Raw genomic sequence first — 19,373 nt, 5'->3', positions numbered from 1 at the left:
GTAGTGCTGGAGGAAACTGACACCATGAATCCTTCAGGACAGACCATAAATCCGGAAGAGAAAAAGGGGGTGGAGATCACTTCTTAACAGCACGTTGCAAAGAATCCCAGATATGTTCATTAATGTTAATGTTTGAGGAGTTTGGTGGCCAGCGGAAATGTTTAATCTCAGAAGAGTGTTCCTGTAGCCATTCTGGAGCCATTCTGGACGTATGGCGTGTCGCATTGTACTGCTCGAATTACCGAAGTCCGTCGGAATGCACAATGGACAGGTGATCAGATAGGACGATTGCTTACATGTCACCTGTCAGAGTCGTTTCTAGTCGTAGCATGGGTCCCATATCACAACCTCACACGCCCGACACCATTACAGACCCTCCACCAGCTTGGACAGTCCCCTGCTGACATGCAGGCTCCATTGATTCATAAGCTTGTCTCTATATTCGTACATGTCCATCCGCTCGATACAATTGGAGTCGAGGCTCGTCCAACCAGGCAACATGTTTCCAGTCATCAACAGTCCAGTGTCGGATGTTTACGAGCCCAGGTGAGGCATAAAGTTTTGTGTTGTGCGGTCATCAAGGGTACAAGAGTATAAATGGTTTTTCGTCGAGTGGTTCGCACTCCGACACTTGTTGATGGCCCAGCATTGAAATCTGTAGCAATTTACGGAGGGGTTGCACTTCTGTCACTTTGAATGATTCTCTTCAGTCGTAGTTAGTTGGTCGTGTTACTGCAGGATTTTTTTCCAGCAGCGCAGATGTTGCAGATCTGATGTTTTACATGATGCGTGATATTCACGGAACACTCGTGAAATGGTCGTACGGGAAAAGCCCCACTTCATCTCTATCTCGGAGATGCTGAGTCCCATAGCTAGTTCGCCTATTGTAGCAGTTAAATATTGATAACCTGCCATTGTACCAGCAGTATCTGATCTAAAACTGCGCCAGACACTTGTATTATAGGCATTGCCACCCGCAGCGTCGTATTCGGCCTGTTTACATGTCCCTGTATTTGAATAGTATGCCTATACCAGCTTCTTTGGCGCTTCAGTGTACACAGCTCCGAAGTGTTTTCAGTTCAAAATTCCTTAAAAAATCCAAGCACCTCAAGAGCATTCCACAGTAATCACGACAGCTCTCTAATTCATTCTTACTGAGATGTTACCTTCATTATTTACTCAACTTGTTCAAAAATATTTTGGAAAATTTTGGTAAGGACTGTGGGACCAAACTGCTCAGATCATCGGTCCCTAGGTTTACGCACTACTTAATCTAACTTAAATTAACTTACGCTAAGGACAACACACACACCCATGCCCGAGGGAAGACTCGATCCTCCGACGAGGGGAGCCGCGCGAATCGTGACAAGACGGCTCAGATGGCACGGCTACCCCGTGCGGCTTCAAAAATATGAGTGAGCTAATGAAGACAAAGGAGTTGCTATTAGTCGAAGTGTATAGGTAGTTAACAGATCTCGGTTCACAATGTTGTTGACTGGTTGGCATTATTTATTCTGTGAAACGAAACTAGTGTTCATCATTTTTAAATAATTTCGGTTGTTGTAACTTCTATTTTACAACCGTTTTCCTACAAATCAACGATTACCTACAGTGAAAGTAGTGTGATGTATGGATACAGAGAAGGTACTACATTTTCTAAGTCTGTCAATAATTGAATTGCTGAGTCATTAATTTAGAGGGGAGTACTTACATCCTGGCGCTACGCAGATTGGGCACCGACAGGAACTTCTGCATGGAGCCCTGGTTAATGGCGCAGACTGTCAACCAATTTGCTGTCGTTCCGAGGACAATGGTCCAGAAGGAGTTCCGTACAAATGGGCTTGGATTCATTCTGTAAGGAGAGAAGAGAGATTAAGTTTTCATATACTTGTTTTTGTGCGATATTAGCCATCCTTCAGTATATATAGTAAGCTTTATAGTTCTTAATTTAAAATTACAGTGACATAAGGATGTTTCCAATTTGCGGAAGATTGATTCATGCAATACATAAACATTAATAAACGATAAGCTTGACAGAACAAAAAGTATGCGTGTTTTGGTGGTGTACGACGACGGTTCTGTGTTGCATCGTTTCATAATACCATAGTTTATAGAGAAACGCGATTCGAAATTTTGAGTAAGTTAAGAGACAATATGCACATTATGCTGTGAGTAAGAAGCAGAGCTATGTTAATAACAAAATTTTAGTTTCGTAACTATAAACAAAATATTGTTAACAAGTGAGGATCTATATGACTGCAAAATACGTTGGTACTTTCTTTAATTTTATGTTTGACTGTGGATACAGACAGTTCTTATAAAACTTTCTAATTCGTGAAGCAGTCCTTGCAGAGTTTCATTGGAATTTCATCAACCTCTCTGAATAGAAATTCTTGTATTTTGAGAGTAATGAAAAAAATTAAACACTGTATGAAATTCCTAGTAGAAACACTTGTATCGTGCCGAAACACACAACCAGTCTCTAACACTCCATGATTATCGACATAGTACAAAAATAGCGACAAAGCCATTTAGTTTATAACCTCATTACTTTCAAAACGTCTGCAGAATTTTGTCCATTTTCTAGCTTTCCACAAGTGTCAGAGGCGAAATGGAAGGCTTCCCACGGGGAAAAAATCTTTTCTTCTCCGCTGTGGATACTTTGGGTCCACATTATTTTGTTATGGACTGTAATTCACTAAGACGACTTGTAGTCAATACTGTTCCTACACACGAGATCAGGTTAATCATATTATTAAAATTCAAAAGGTAAAAATGTTTTAATATCAAATTAAGCGGCCTGAACGTGTCTACCATTATTTTTGAAGTTATTCTAGATAATAGGGCATTTCACGATGTTTTAAAGATTTAAAATTTTAATAACGCGCTCTAGAAACAGGGCAACGTCCTTGCCGAAATGGATATACCGGTTCCCGTGAGATCACCGAAGTTAAGCGCTGTTGGGCGTGGCCGGCACTTGGATGGGTGACCATCCAGCCACCATGCGGTGTTGCCATTTTTCGAGGTGCACTCAGCCTCGTGATGCCAACTGAGGAGCTACTCGACCGAATAGTAGCGGCTTCGGTCAAGAATACCATCATAACGACCGGGATAGCGGTGTGCTGACCCCACGCCCCTCCTATCCGCATCCTCCGCTGAGGATGACATGGCGGTCGGATGGTCCCTGTAGGCCACTCGTGGCCTGAAGACGGAGTGCTTGAGAAACAAGATATAGCGACAGTGGCACCGTCTATTAGTGGTGAGGAGTGTCAAGTTTCGTCCCATATACAGGTCAGTAATCGTGTCACACTGGTTGAAGCGACATCGTGCTTACGTTGTGGAGCGCTCCGGCGAATGTGCCGAGCGCGTACGACGTGCCTTTCGTAAGCATTTCAAGTTTCAGCCGCGATTTCCAATTCTTGCTCGTGGAGCAATAGTGAGCTAGGTAAGAAACTTCCGTGCAACTGCTAGTGCATCGAATCGAAAGTCAACCGGCTCTTGGAAAGCCATACAAACTACCGAAAACATCGAATGTATGCTTAGCAGTATGAAGACACGCCCTTGTCGTTCGTTACGAAAACCTGGTTCAAACAAGAAAGCGCAACATGCCGAATATCCAATAAGACCTTCCAAGTGGTCCGTGTAACGGTTGGTATCTGCATATTGTCGAATGGCCGCCTCACTCGCCTTATTTAAAGGAACCAGACTTTCACCTATATCAATGTTTGAATGCAAGAATGTACTATCGGCCGAGGAGTTTGAAACAGTTAAAAGATCAATTCACCGTTAAATTTCCAGAATTGCTCAAGCAGCTACAAAGATGTGTTCAAAAACTGGATGGAACGCATAGAGTATTGTGTAGCCGAGAACGTTCTTCGTTTAACCGATGTACAGGGTGTGATTCAAAAGTTTCTAGACTTAACTCAGAACTAGAAATTTATTGGACATTTATGTACAGCGCACTAAAATTCTTCAAAATATGATCCTTCAGCATGAACACAGCGCTGCCAGCGCCTCTTCCACTGTTCGTAGCCCTTCTGTAAGGCCACGGGCGTCATGCTGTCAAGGGCTCTCGTCGAAGCCTGCTGGATGGCGTCGATAGAGTCGAATCGCTTCCATTTTAGGCCTGTCTTCATTCGGAGGAAAAGGAAAAAGTCACTTGGAGCCAAGTCGGGGCTGTAGGGTGGCTGCGGGAGTATTGTCACGTTGAACTGGGCCAAAACTTTGGCGGCGGCACGCGACGTGTGAGCGGGAGCGTTGTCGTGGAGGAGAATCCAATAGCGCTTGATCGCCGGGCGGACACGGCGGATTTGATCCCTCAAGCGGCGGAGCACTCACACAAAGATGAAGGTCATTGTCTAAAAGTTCCGTCACTCTCTCCACATTTTGATCCGTTCGGCTTGATGATGGCCTCCCAGAGCGGTCATTGTCTTCAACATTCCCATGGCCATATCTGAAACATTTGTGCCACATAAAAAACCGTTGCACGGGATATGGCTTCTTCCTTAAAGGCCTCTTGAATCACGCCGAGAGTCTCCGTGGAGGTTTTGTTCAGTCGCACACAAAACTTAATGGCATAACGCTGCTCCAAGTGCTGCTCCATTTCCACCTCTCCAACTATTCGACCGAAGTCAATGACACGCACTCACGCTGCAAGCGATGCGCCCTCTCCAGGGTTCCGGAGGCAACTACCGTAGCGTCAGTTCGTTCCCTGAGACCCCCATTAATTCCCTCACCCGGCGGAACTAGTCCGCGCGCGTTCCCCTTCTCAGAAATTAATCGGTATTGAAACTTCTGAATCACACCTTGTAATTGTTGTACCTTGTCTAAAATGTCCAACATTGCTTCACGAGCAGTTCGTGTGTTATGTAAATATGAAATCGTCAAAACATTGTGAAAGAACCTGTAGTATGATATTCGCAACTAGCGTGGCATGGCTGTCTCACTCCCTTTTCTTTTATCGTTGTTCCAACAATTAGCAGTTTCCCACTCTGCCCAGCAGTTGCGCCATCATTGCCCATGTTTTCTTGATGCTCCAGAGGGCACGCATGTAGGCTACTCTCCGATTGCTTTACCACGGCGAGGCAAGAAGTCTCGTGTTGTCAGAGCGAGGTGCAGTCTGGCGTACAGAGCTGAAGCGGTCATAACTTGGTGGCAGCACTGGACCACTGTGGGCAGTAACTGACAAGGCTTCAGTGCATCACCAGCGCCATGGAAGGCACGACGGCCAGGCCTCTTTCAGTATCGGCAAGGCTCGCACAAAAAGTGCTTCCGTGTAGGTGGAGGATAGGTGACATCTGTCGCCATGGGGTAGCGATCGAGGCTCAAGAGAAAGACAAGTCGCGGTGCGGTTACAGTGTGGCTATGAAAAGTATGTCATGGATTATGTTCACAAAATCATTTTATTTATTCAGAACAACCTCCCCCTGAATAAAAACACAGCTGAAATTGTTTTAAAAGATTTTTCAAACAGTCACTGCAATCTTCTTTTGGAACTGCATTTTGTACTGCTGTACCATTTTCTTCAATCCCCTTAACAGCATCGTAACGGTGTCTTTCATTACCATTATCAATTTGGGGAACGTCTAGAAATCAGCTGGAGCAAAATCCAGCGAATATAGCGGCTAATCCACGACTATGATTCGTTTGCTGGCCAAAAGCTCGTGCGCAATCATTACCTTGCAGGCTGGGCGTTGTCGTGGAGAACCGGCTAGGAATCTGCCTGCCGATGCAGAGGTCGAATTCTGAGGGTTCTCTCCTGTAAACACAAATGTTAACACAACATTTGATGTTGCGTCGCTGCTACACTGCCAATTTTCGACGAGTGTCAGACACGTACTTACATTCGCGGCAGCCATACTAGCTCTTTGACCTGCTACGCAACTATTATTGAAACTTAAGTGATAGTAACGCCGCAGTTCGGCACGAGATTGCATTCTAGTTTGGAATTTCAGACAAGCAGTCTTAACGGAACTGACACACTGTGTACGTCACTGCGCGTGACAACACCGGTATTACGCGCTGTAGCGACTGCCTCCATCAGAAAACGAGTTAATATTTGAGACCGCTTCAATATTTCGTAGCTGCGCGTTTAGATATTCTCACGCTCTCGATAACATATGACGAAGTTAAAGGCTTTATTGGGTGCCTTTCCATTGACATACTTACCCCCCCCCCCCAAATTCTATAAGTCCCTCCAGATCCTTGAGCGTCATGCACTCCGCCTCGCCTTCCGTATACGCCTCCCGTCCCCCACGCGGATCCTCTATGATCTCATTCCTTTCTCCCATCTGCTCCTATTCCTCGAACATATCCGCATCCTCTACACCTCCCGCCGTCTTGAACCCCCTCACCCCCTGGTTGCTCCTCTCCTCTCCAATCCCCGCCCCCTGCCACGTCTTCACCGTTGTGTCCCCCCTACCCTCCACCCTCCATCTCTACACCCTACATCTCCTTTCCCAAGGTGGCTTCCATCAACTCCCCCTCCCAGATGATGCCCTCTCTCCCTCCATTTACCCCTCCTATCAACTCTGATCCTCACTCCCCCTCCTTTCCTCTGTCCTTTTCCCGGGCTCCCTCTCCCCCCCTTCCATCCTCTTTCTTCCTCACCTCCCCTCTCTTTGTCCCCTTCTCTCCCCCACGTCCTTTTCCATTTCCCTCCTCTGCCTCCTCTCATTCCCTCTTGCGTCTGCCCTTCTCACCCTTTATTAGTCCTCTCCCTCCTTGGTTCCCCCCTTTTCGTATTTTCCTCTCCTCCCTCCTTGTTTTTCCCCCTCCTTCAGGTCCCCCCCCCCCCCATCTACCTTTGGCTCGGGAGTGTCGTCTTTGTGCTGCCACGTTCCTGCAGTGTTCTACAGTGAGTGTTCTACAGTGCGTGTTTTACAGTGAGTGTTCCGTGTTGTATTTTTTGGGACTTGTTGCGAACGGCCATCATACTGTCGCTGGGTGTGCCTTTTATCTCTTGCGAACAGAAACCAGACTGTCGCCGTGTTTTTTAATTGTGTGTCTACTATGTTACTTGTCTGATTCCTGTGTCTTTTATCTACATTGCCAACCCCTTTTGCTTTCTGTTTTAACTTTCCGCATTTTACGCCATTTTACACTTTAAATCACCATTTTATCGCCTGTTTTTCCTTGTTTCTTTCTTCTTCCTTTGTTTAGAAAAAGTCTGTAGGCTGTAGAGAGTGTAGTAAGCTGCTGCCAGCACGCCCCCTTCGGGGGGAATTGAAACTCAATAAAGGAAAAAAAAATTGACATACTTATTTCTTGCCTGGTCCCAGACGTAGCCGAGCGTTCGCTATGTATGTCGGACAAGGCGACTAGTGTGAAGTCACAAGTCCGTTGCGGTATTTCCCGTGTGCTTAGGCTGCGAGGCAGTTGGAATCGACAGTGTAAATAGAAACAGCCAGTAAGTTGGAGCTCGAAGCTACCGCTGGAGGAGGAGCTGTAAGTATGAGAAAGCAGCAAGGCAACTGGGCCGATTGATGGCCATGGTTTCTTGTGAACACGAGGCATCATTCCAGCTGGAGTAGCGGATGATGTTTGCCTTCGAACACCACGGGACGTGATGTGCTAGCTGAAACCTGGTTTCCATTGTAAGTGGGAGGAATTTTGTAGTAGTGACCTGTGTTTTCTTGGCTCGTAAGCCGTTGATCCTGTATTACCATACTCAAGTAACCAAAGACTTACGTTGTTCAAACACGCCGAGGTCACTGTTAGACCCGGAAATTATAGAGTAGTGCCTTAACTGATTGAATATTAGGAAACTGTTCCCCTGTAACTGACGTTGCTTTTGTTTGTACATTTTTTTGTACATTTGGCCAAAGTTTTAACCTACACTGTGTCTGTGTTGTCTGTAGCTTGCTTGCTTAAACTGTCGGTCTTAACTGGGTGCATTTTATGGTTAGGTTGTGGAACAAAATCCTTGGTTGGCACTCATGGTGTTCTCCTGTGGTGTCACGTGATAATTCTTGTTCACTTTTTACTACAAAATTATTGCTCTCATTGCGACGAAATATTGAATTATTAATATTTGATACTGTCTGTATAGATAAGAACTTCTTATTTTGCATGTTTGCTTGTGCCCTTTTGGTGAAGATGATTATTCCCGTTGGGAAAGGTTTTATGGTCATTTGATAAACTGAGCGCTATTTCTTGGTTTGTTCTTTCTTATGCATGCACTCTGATTTATTATATGGTTCACATTCTTTAATAAAATCGATTTTCTTTTGGATAAGACCTACACAACCTCCGGGCACTTTGTCATTCAGCGTCTCACCATCATCAGGAATTATCAAATGAGAGTGATTCGTACGGCTTTTCATTTCATTATTACTGTTACTTATGTTTTAGTTTAGTCATTTGCAACTCCTTCATTTATTAATCTGATTTAAGAAAAAAGCTATGTTATGACACTTTGACAGCATACTCTACAGCCCAGTGACACATACGTCACCAACCGAATAACAATGAAACTAAATTAGAGTCGGCTACAGTGCTCTTTCATCAGCAGTGTGACTCTGATTCGAACTTGATATGTAGGTCATACTAAAAATAAAATGTCATATAAGCTGATACCCGTGTTGTCACTCACTCGAAGATACGTATGCGGCCGCCCTCGTCGGAAATGTTCCACACTTGCACCGGGGAACCCACCAGCTGGCAACCTAGGATGATAACTGCAAAGCAGGCCGCGATCATCACCAGGCCTTGCAGGAAGTCCGTCCAGACGACCGCTTTCAGACCACCCTGCAATAGACGGTATCAGCTCCCAAACCGGGATCCACCAAGGAACAAGACACTGAAGTGTTACAAGGCATGAGGCAACAGCATTACCTAATACGGTAAACACAAATCCAGTCAATGTACACACACGAAGGTGATATGGGGAACTCTTGTTGGTGGCTCACAGAGATGTGTAGTCGTCATACTAGTGGTGGCTGTCCATCACGCCGGTAGGACATGGCCCAGATTTTGAGCAAGTTGATGCATAAAATCCATAGTTATGACTTACGTCGCAGAACGTGCTTTATGATACCATTTCCATTTGTAGTTACGGTGCTTTATTCTGTCTCGATTTTAAATGTTTAAAAAAATAATATGTTATATTTTGGTAATTCACTGAGACCATTTCCCTTACTGACGGCCATTCTCCTTATGTATTCGTACACCTTGGAGATTGTTAAACAACTTATACCAGTTATCTATTTCTTTTATATTGCTAGCGAGAGAAATAAATTGATAGTGAAACGCATTAATTATCAGCATGCTGCGTCATTTTCTCCGTACGTCATATACTACACATTGAGATAGCTAACCTCATTTTATATTCCAAATCCCTTCAGTCCGGACAATCAATCTTACACACTTTCCAAGGCCCCACGACCACTTCGTTGTAGTAGATCTGCAGTTCGTATATTCGAAAACTATGATGCATGAAGATTTTTAACGCAGACAATACCAACACCAAAATAATTATATAATACTTAAAGGAATCAAAAGGATAAAATTATCACCAAGAATGAAATATAAGAAGAGAAACATGACATAAAAATAGCATTGATACAGTTTCAGTACGATGGATTCAATTTAACGAAGTATATTTAACCTTTTCCTCACCACCATCAGTAATGGAAACAAATTTCAGCGATAGCCCGAACTCCTTCAGCTAAGTAGGCAATTTCTGAACTCTGGTATTCAGTTCTTTATTAGTACATTCACTCATACACCACAATGCGATACAGTATTCTCTATTCAGTCACACACATCTAGTTATTTTGAAATAGCACAACGTCCTACAGTTTCGTCGGACAGACGGTTGCTTCCCAAGTCTGAGTTCGGTCACAGACGCCTCCAAGCCATCTGTCACCACCCACACCCATGCAGGGTCACTGTCACTTTCAGCTTCTCGAGTCCAACCATGTGACTTGCCACCCCCGTCTCCCCCCTCCCAATTGTTTTTTCCCGTTGTGAACAATAAAAAGAGACCCTGCCGACTGGTGTTGTGTAACTGTTGATAAGAATCTTCTGGGACTGAAGGTAAAGGGAACACTAGCTATGGGCTATGCTTTTGCTTGGGTATTCTCAACTATCAATGTTTCATTGGGGAGAACAAATCACTTGGAGGCGCTGATATATTGGCCTAGCTACCTGATGTAGCATCTCGTTAAACCACACAACTATGATGGCGGCAGTATCAACAAACACTCGAGCCCAGATAATGTGCAAGTTTCTTGAGATGCTCTAATAACAGGAGCGACCAACAGAAAATATCCTTTCTAACTCGTTTTCATTTGTCTTTAACGTTATCTCGTGAATTCCGCAGCAACAATAATACCTCTTCCCTTCAAGAACATTAGGTATTACGTTATTTTGAAATTTGGTGATACGTGGATGAGTACAGTAAAATACTACGGACATGCTAATCGGGTGTTGTGCATTCTTTCAGTGTTCTTATGTCACCACCGTCTCGACAGTGACAAAAAAGGACTGTATTAGATGAAGAGACCGTGTCAGATGGATGATATCAGGTAGATTGTTTAACATTAAAAGAGAAATTTAAAATTCACTACAACAAAACACTATACAGAGCCTAATCGTCTATTGCGAACTCATTCTGCATACCTAAGTCATCACTGCCTTTAAAATAGTGAAGGAGGTTCGTATACGTTGCGAAGTCCGGGACATGCGGGACATACCGGACGAAATCAGAGAGTTCACCGGCCACGGTGGCCGAGCGGTTCTAGGCGCTTCAGTCTGGAACCGCGCGACTACTACGGTCTCAGGTTCGAATCCTGCCTCGGGCATGGATGTGTGTGATGTCCTTAGGTTAGTTAGGTTTAAGTAGTTCTAAGTTCTAGGGGACTGATGACCTCAGATGTTAATTCCCATAGTGCTCAGAGCCATTTGAACCATTTGAAATCAGAGAAATTATATAATCTTAGGAGAGAAATTTAGAAACCACTGTAACAAAACACTTCAGGCGCTCTAATAGTGTGATTTTCACTCTTTCAGTATTCCTCAGCGACCACTCTCTTGAGAATGATGAAAGACGATCGTATACGGTGAAAAAACTTGGTCAGGCTGGACTATTTATGTACTATATAGTATTGACACATCTGTATAGTATTGACTCATTAATTTGGAAATCACAACAGCAAAACACAAACTAATAGTGTGTTCGCCATTATTTCGGTTTTCCTAGAAACCCCTGCCTGTAGAGTGCTGAACGAGCGCCGTTTACGTTATCGTGACCTAGACACAACTGATGATACCAGATATACTGCGTAATATTGAGAGAGAAACTTATAAATCATGATTGTAACTGTAAACCATCTCCAGGATCAAATGTGGATTCTGGCCATAATATGTTCGTTACTAAATTCTGATTTTAGTGAATAAATCACAAAAATGGAGGAATAGCTTGGGACGTGACAAGTAGAGTTTGTTGATGGTTTCAGACGAATCATTGGGCAACGACTGAATTAGTTAAAGGAGTTATAAAATGCAGCATAGCTACAACAAAATGTACCTTACTGCACAGATCATATATTTTATTTGCTGGAATATAAATTTGATAGAAATTCTTTACTGAAAATAATTCTTAATGGATAGTGTGTGAAAATAAAGTGTGGATGATGAACATTACAGGCAAGAAGAGAGTAGGAACTACTGGACTTTGATGATATGGAATATTGCTGAAGACATTACGAGTAACTCGGTCGTGTAATAAAAGGTTAAGAATCTCATTTTTTTTTTTTTTTTTTTTTTTTTTTGGTCATCAGTCTACTGACTGGTCTGATGTGGCCCACCACGAATTCCTTTCCTGTGCTAACCTCTTCATCTCAGAGTAGCACTTGTAACCTACGTCCTCAATTATTTGCTTGACGTATTCCAATCTCTGTCTTCCTCTACAGTTTTTGCCCTCTACAGCTCCCTCTAGTACGATGGAAGTCATTCCCTCATGTCTTAGCAGATGTCCTATCATCCTGTCCCTTCTCCTTATCAGTGTTTTCCACATATTCCTTACCTCTCCGATTCTGCGTAGAACCTCCTCATTCCTTACCTTATCAGTCCACCTAATTTTCAACATTTGTCTATAGCACCACATCTCAAATGCTTCGATTCTCTTCTGTTCCGGTTTTCCCACAGTCCATGTTTCACTACCATACAATGCTGTACTCCAGACGTACATCCTCAGAAATTTCTTCCTCAAATTAAGGCCGGTATTTGATATTAGTAGACTTCTCTTGGCCAGAAATGTCTTTTTTGCCATAGCGAGTCTGCTTTTGATGTCCTCCTTGCTCCATCCGTCATTGGTTATTTTACTGCCTAGGTAGCAGAATTCCTTAACTTCGTGACCATCAATCCTGATGTTAAGTTTCTCGCTGTTCTCATTTCTACTACTTCTCATTACCTTCGTCTTTCTCCGATTTACTCTCAAACCATACTGTGTACTTATTAGACTGTTCATTCCATTCAGTAGATCATTTAATTCTTCTTCACTTTCACTCAGGATAGCAATGTCATCAGCGAATCGTATCATTGATATCCTTTCACCTTGTATTTTAATTCCACTCCTGAACCTTTCTTTTATTTCCATCATTGCTTCCTCGATGTACAGATTGAAGAGTAGGGGCGAAAGGCTACAGCCTTGTCTTACACCTTTCTTAATACGAGCACTTCATTCTTGATCGTCCACTCTTATTATTCCCTCTTGGTTGTTGTACATGTTGTATATGACCCGTCTCTCCCTATAGCTTACCCCTACGTTTTTTCAGAATCTCGGATAGCTTGCACCATTTTATATTGTCGAACGCTTTTTCCAGGTCGACAAATCCTATGAACATGTCTTGATTTTTCTTTAGCCTTGCTTCCATTATTAGCCGTAACGTCAGAATTGCCTCTCTCGTCCCTTTACTTTTCCTAAAGCCAAACTGATCGTCACCTAGAGCATTCTCAATTTTCTTTTCCATTCTTCTGTATATTACTCTTGTAAGCAGCTTCGATGCATGAGCTGTTCAGCTGATTGTGCGATAATTCTCGCACTTTTCAACTCTTGCCGTCTTCGGAGTTGTGTGGATGATGCTTTTCCGAAAGTCGCCAGACTCATATATTCTACACACCAACGTGAATAGTCGTTTTGTTGCCACTTCCACCAATGATTTTAGAAATTCTGATGGAATGTTATCTATCCCTTCTGCCTTATTTGACCGTAAGTCCTCCAAAGCTCTTTTAAATTCCGATTCTAATACTGGATCCCCTATCTCTTCTAAATCGACTGCTGTTTCTTCTTCTATCACATGAGACAAATCTTCACCCTCATAGAGGCTTTCAATGTATTCTTTCCACCTATCTGCTCTCTCCTCTGCATTTAACAGTGGAATTCCCGTTGCACTCTTAATGTTACCACCGTTGCTTTTAATGTCACCAAAGGTTGTTTTGAATTTCCTGTATGCTGAGTCTGTCCTTCCGACAATCATATGTTTTTCGATGTCTTCACATTTTTCCCGCAGCCATTTCGTCTTAGCTTCCCTGCACTTCCTATTTATTTCATTCCTCAGCGACTTGTATTTCTGTATTCCTGATTTTCCCGGAACATGTTTGTACTCCTTCCTTTCATCAATCAACTGAAGTATTTTTTCTGTTACCCATGGTTTCTTCGCAGCTACCTTCTTTTTACCTATGTTTTCCTTCCCAACTTCTGTGATGGCCCTTTTTAGAGATGTCCATTCCTCTTCAACTGTACTGCCTACTGCGCTATTCCTTATTGCTGTATCTATAGCGTTAGAGAACTTCAAACGTATCTCGTCATTCCTTAGTACTTCCGTATCCCACTTCTTTGCGTATTGATTCTTCCTGACTAATGTCTTGAACTCCAGCCTACTCTTCATCACTACTATATTGTGATCTGAGTCTATATCTGCTCTTGGGTACGCCTTACAATCCAGTATCTGATTTCGGAATCTCTGTCTGACCATGATGTAATCTAATTGAAATCTTCCCGTATCTCCCGGCCTTTTCCAAGTATACCTCCTCCTCTTGTGATTCTTGAACAGGGTATTCGCTGTTACTAGCTGAAACTTGTTACAGAACTCAATTAGTCTTTCTGCTCTTTCATTCCTTGTCCCAAGCCCATATTCTCCTATAACCTTTTCTTCTATTCCTTCCCCTACAACTGCATTCCAGTCGCCCATGACTATTAGATTTTCGTCCCCCTTCACATACTGCATTACCCTTTCAATATCCTCATACACTTTCTCTATCTGTTCATCTTCAGCTTGCGACGTCGGCATGTATACCTGAACTATCGTTGTAGGTGTTGGTCTGCTGTCGATTCTGATTAGAACAACCCGGTCACTGAACTGTTCACAGTAACACACCCTCTGCCCTACCTTCCTATTCATAACGAATCTTACACCTGTTATACCATTTTCTGCTGCTGTTGATATTACCCGATACTCATCTGACCAGAAATCCTTGTCTTCCTTCCACTTCACTTCACTGACCCCTACTATATCTAGATTGAGCATTTGCATTTCCCTTTTCAGATTTTCTAATTTCCCTACTACCTTCAAGCTTCTAAAATTCCACGCCCCGTCTCGTAGAACGTTATCCTTTCGTTGATTATTCAATCTTTTTCTCATGGTAACCTCCCCCTTGGCAGTCCCCTCCCGGAGATCCGAATGGGGGACTATTCCGGAATCTTTTGCCAATGGAGAGATCATCATGACACTTCTTCAATTACAGGCCACATGTCCTGTGGATACACGTTACGTGTCTTCAATGCAGTGGTTTCCATTGCCTTCTGCATCCTCATGTCGTTGATCATTGCTGATTCTTCCGCCTTTAGGGGCAATTTCCCACCCCTAGGACAAGAGAGTGCCCTGAACCTCTATCCGCTCCTGCGCCCTGTTTGACAAGGCCGTTGGCAGAATGAGGCTGACTTCTTATGCCGGAAGTCTTCGGCCGCCAGTGCTGATTATTTATCGAAATTTAGGCAGTGGCGGGGATCGAACCCGGGAGCGAAGACGTTTTTGATTATGAATCAAAGACACTACCCGTAGACCACGGGAATCTAACCGGAGAGAATGGAGATTCTGCGCAAAATTTGACTTAGGCGACAAGCTGCAAGGACATACGCTGAGGTACCAAGGAACAGCTAATGTGTTAGTGATGCGAAGGTTGGAAATTAAAATTTTATAGGCATACCAAGGTCATAAGCACGTTCAAACGGATGCAGGCTGAAGTAACCTGAGCTATCAATAAACAGATAATCTGTTCCCGATGCAAAGTGTGGTGAAATTATACAAGGAGACAAAAGTAATAAGCACGTTCAAATGGATGTAGGTTGACGAAATCTGAGATATTAAGGAATAGATAATCTGTTCCTAACGCGAAGCGTGGAGGGTGAAATTGTAAAGGAAGACAAAATAAATAAGCACGTTCAAATGGATGTAGGTTGGAGGAATTATGTAGACACGAAAAGACTTTCGGAGGATACAATAGCATGGATAGCTACATCAAGCAAGCCTTCACACAGGAGCCTTCGGTGAGATCAATACAGAGATATTGTTTATTACTTCACTGGGGGCAGCAGACAGTCGCCGAATGCTTTCTCCAGAACACGAGAAAATCTTAAATACGTCTATAATGCAGACGACGAAAATCTAGCTTAATCTGATGCTTCACGATTTCATATTTAGAGACAAATAAGAAATTGTCGAGCGAGTTGCCACATGTTTGAGAAAATTGTAAGCACCATTCTTACACACTTAAGATATGCTGGTGCCTGTAAATAACTTCAGGAAAATGGGTCATCCAGTACCATTCTCCACCCCGGCTTGGTTTTAAGTGATCATTCTTTAATAGGATATATATCGACGACATTTTAGGCTACACAATTTCGTGGGTAAACATTTATTTCCTGTGCAATGTAGTAACAAAATAGTTCGAAAATATGGCCGCTTTCAACAAGTAACAGGAAACAATGTATACGAAAAACTATGTATACATTTTTACGTGCTGCGCTACACACGCTTTTTTCCGTGTACAGTTCTTACACAGTAATGAGTTTTTAACAGATATTGAGTTGACTGTAGGAAAATAAATGAATGTTCAGTAACAGACAATCTTGTTTTTGTCGGCTTAATGTTCTTCGTGGAAGAATTTTGTTAAAGTGCAGAAATGAAGGTAGTCAAGGAGGAACATTGTTACTGCATGTAAAACATGGTCTGTGATACGCTTTTTTCATATTGTTTGATAATAAAACGATAATCCAAGATATGACAGCTCTAGCTCTAATTTCACTAATGGCAAGTTTCTCAGGGTGTGTGCATGTAAACAGTAGAAGAGCTAAAATTTGGGCTGCCAGTGCTGGTAACCTGTGCAGTGTGCAAACCAGGAAAATGCTTTTGAGGGACTATTTGCACACACACGAAGATGATATGGATAACTTCTAATCTGATGAAGAACCTGAATAAGTTCCTGAACCCAAATAATCTTCGAAAGTTGTTGCTAATCAGATACACGTGAATGATTATTTAAGGAAGCAAACAACGTAAACTGTTTCCCTCACAACAGCTTACGGGAAGTTAAGATGCAGTGTGATGACAGACATCTTAATGGTCATCCTTAATATTGTTTACGGGCTGCAGTAAGGTAACAATAAATTTAATCTTGTATTGTGCTATATCAGATAATAATTTTTGAGGTAGGTACACTTGGTTATTACAGAAAATGCTAATGCAAATTTTAGTGTCATAACTTTGGCGATGCAGAACTCTGAAACGTTTTAGCGAAATGTTTCGATAACTCGCCCAGCCAGTAAACAGTGGCTGACCCATGTTAGGTGAACTCAGTTCGGAAGTAAACAACGAATTATCCGTTGACGCAGTTTTAAGAATAAAGTTATGAATATAATTTTGGATTTTAAAAATATTTGTAAACAATGATTTATTTGAATAGAAAAATCACGATCTATGTGGTTGAAACACTTATAAGATTCCACCCAAACCTTAGTGTGAAGTGTCTCAAACCAGTAAACTTGTACCTTAACACTGTTTACAGCTGTGGTCTTCAGTTCAACCACGGCGTGTCATTGAAGCAGCCTTTTTAAACGACTGATGCAGACTATATTACTTCGAACATTTGCATCGTATATTTTTGGTTAAAAAGCTATAAATGGTTGAACGGGATGAATAGCTGATCTTCCCGTAACCTAATTTTGTGTAATGGCATACACCTGCACCGCATTTGAAGACTATACGCTTAACATATTTCCAGTGAGGACAAACGGTTATCGCCGCCAGCCCATAATAAGGTGCGTATTGCAGAGTGACATAATCATCCTTCATAAGCCTCGGAATTTGAAGGAATATTACTTTGGGTGGGAAAATAATTTCGTAAATAAGATTTAATGAGCTTTTTTCACAAAAACTGTAGAAAATTCACTCTTCTCATGCTCTCCACGATTTGTTGGCTGTGGGACTGATGACCTCAGAAGTTAAGTCCCATAATGCTCAGAGCCATTTGTTGGCTTTGGAAAACACTAACTCACGAAAAATTATTTTTCAATGTTAAAATGCTACATGATGCAGTCTTAAGCCTTTTTGAGCTCTCCGTAAGATAAAACATCGCGATTGGGAACGATCCAAAACAAAATCTCCAGTATTCTCTTAATTCCTTGAATGACGATGAAGACTACGGTTTGTAGCCAAGATAAAACGATCACCGGTGATGACAGGTCAAAGACGAAACAGTATAGTCGGAATAACTATTCATTTACCCGTTCGTACATATTCAAGCATACATACCCAGGTTTCGTTTCGTTGATCAAGAATAACACATATCATTTACTTAACCATTCTATTACATATTTTAGAAAAAAAAGGTCGTCTGCATTAAAATGTGAACATATAAAGGTTACTTCCATCAGCTTAAAAAGACTGTATATCCATTGAGATCATAGTTTAAAAGCCTTTTAAAGGCGCTTATATAATGCAGAGTCGGCAGAAATCGTACATACCAGCATGGTGTAGAAAATGCAAACTATGCACACTACGGGCGTTATAAGATGTACGCTGACGCCAGACACTGAAACAGATAGACAGGAAGGGTCACAAAGATAATTAGAAATGTCACTAATGGAGGTGGAGTTGTATGGCGTTAATGAATGAACAGAGCTGCAGTATGAAATACACAGTTGTATCACTATATTTTATGAGACAATCGATGTCGGTCTAACATCAGACAGTCATCAGGTCCAAAAAGCACCTCAGCATCACAGAAACTCATAGTTGCGATGTTTCCGGACCCGATGATGGTCTGATCATAGACCGTAATCGATTGTCTCTAATAATACAATGATATATCTGTGTATTGTCTAATGCAGTTCTTAACACAAAAATTATTACATTATCTATTAAAATTGCGATCGTAGTTTCGCTGAATTTCTTCATAAAGAGACACGAAACGCATGAAAATTTTCTAGGTGGACGAATATTTGGTTAAGCACTAATGTAAATATATGGAATGTCCTATTTCAGGAATTATATTCTCTTTTCGGAGATTAATTCTTCCTTGTCACAGATGTCTGGAATTATTTAGTCTCTGAATATATTTACGTACCTGTGAGCGAATGCAGTCTAAAAATAACCAGAGAATATATTGCTTACGATAGATGTGGGCTGCCGCAGGAGAAAGTACGTATTGTAGGTCGGGAATGGAAGTTCACTGAATTTTACCTTCCGAAAAATACTTTTGGATCGTTAGGTCTAATTGCAACAATTTATCACGGTAACAGTACTATGCTAGTTTTATCTACTTTAAAGGCGGGAGTCATCACAGTGCACTAAAAAAATGTCGTGTGACTAAGGCCTCCCGTCGGGTAGACCGTTCGCCGGCTGCAAGTTTCTCGATTTGACGCCACTTCGGCGTCTTGCGTGTCTATGGGTATGAAATGATGATGATTAGGACAACACAACACTCAGTCCCTGAGCGGAGAAAATCTCCGGTCCAGCCGGGAATCGAACCCGAGCCCTTAGGATTGACATTCTGACGCGCTTTTTCTTCTTTTTTTTTTTAATATCATTTTGATCGGTTTTGTTCGTTGCATCTGCTCGGGGCGGACGTCGTAAGACATCCGTTTAAGTTCGTTGTTGATCGAGTAACTCAGTCTTTTTTTATTACAGAGGGCAGCTAACCCTCTAACCCTCTGACCGAACACGCTGAGCTACCGTGCCGGCTAACGCGCTGATCACTCAGCTACCGGGGCCGGACATCACAGTGCACTCAACATGGAATTGTAGAAGAATGGGCAGTAGTTGGTGGCAGATAAGTTTGAAATAAACATCATTGTTCATGTTCATGGTAAC

The 19,373-nt window shown here is 42.4% G+C and overlaps 1 protein-coding gene across 1 annotated transcript in view; it reads right to left on the bottom strand.

The window, feature by feature from the left end:
* LOC124795307 (sodium-coupled monocarboxylate transporter 2-like) overlaps positions 1–19,373 on the bottom strand; it is a 95,262-nt gene that overhangs the window by 39,463 nt on the left and 36,426 nt on the right. The window contains exons 5-7 of the mRNA XM_047259276.1: positions 18,026–18,093; positions 8,594–8,748; positions 1,712–1,852 (exon numbers count right to left, since the gene is read on the bottom strand). Of these exons, the coding sequence (XP_047115232.1) occupies positions 1,712–1,852; positions 8,594–8,748; positions 18,026–18,093 (364 nt within the window). The remainder of the gene's footprint in view (positions 1–1,711; positions 1,853–8,593; positions 8,749–18,025; positions 18,094–19,373) is intronic.

The sequence above is a fragment of the Schistocerca piceifrons genome, chromosome 4, assembly GCF_021461385.2.
Source record: "Schistocerca piceifrons isolate TAMUIC-IGC-003096 chromosome 4, iqSchPice1.1, whole genome shotgun sequence".
Taxonomy (NCBI): Eukaryota; Metazoa; Arthropoda; class Insecta; order Orthoptera; family Acrididae; genus Schistocerca; species Schistocerca piceifrons.
Note: the sequence above shows the minus strand (reverse complement) of the source record. Positions and strands in the feature narration are given on the sequence as shown.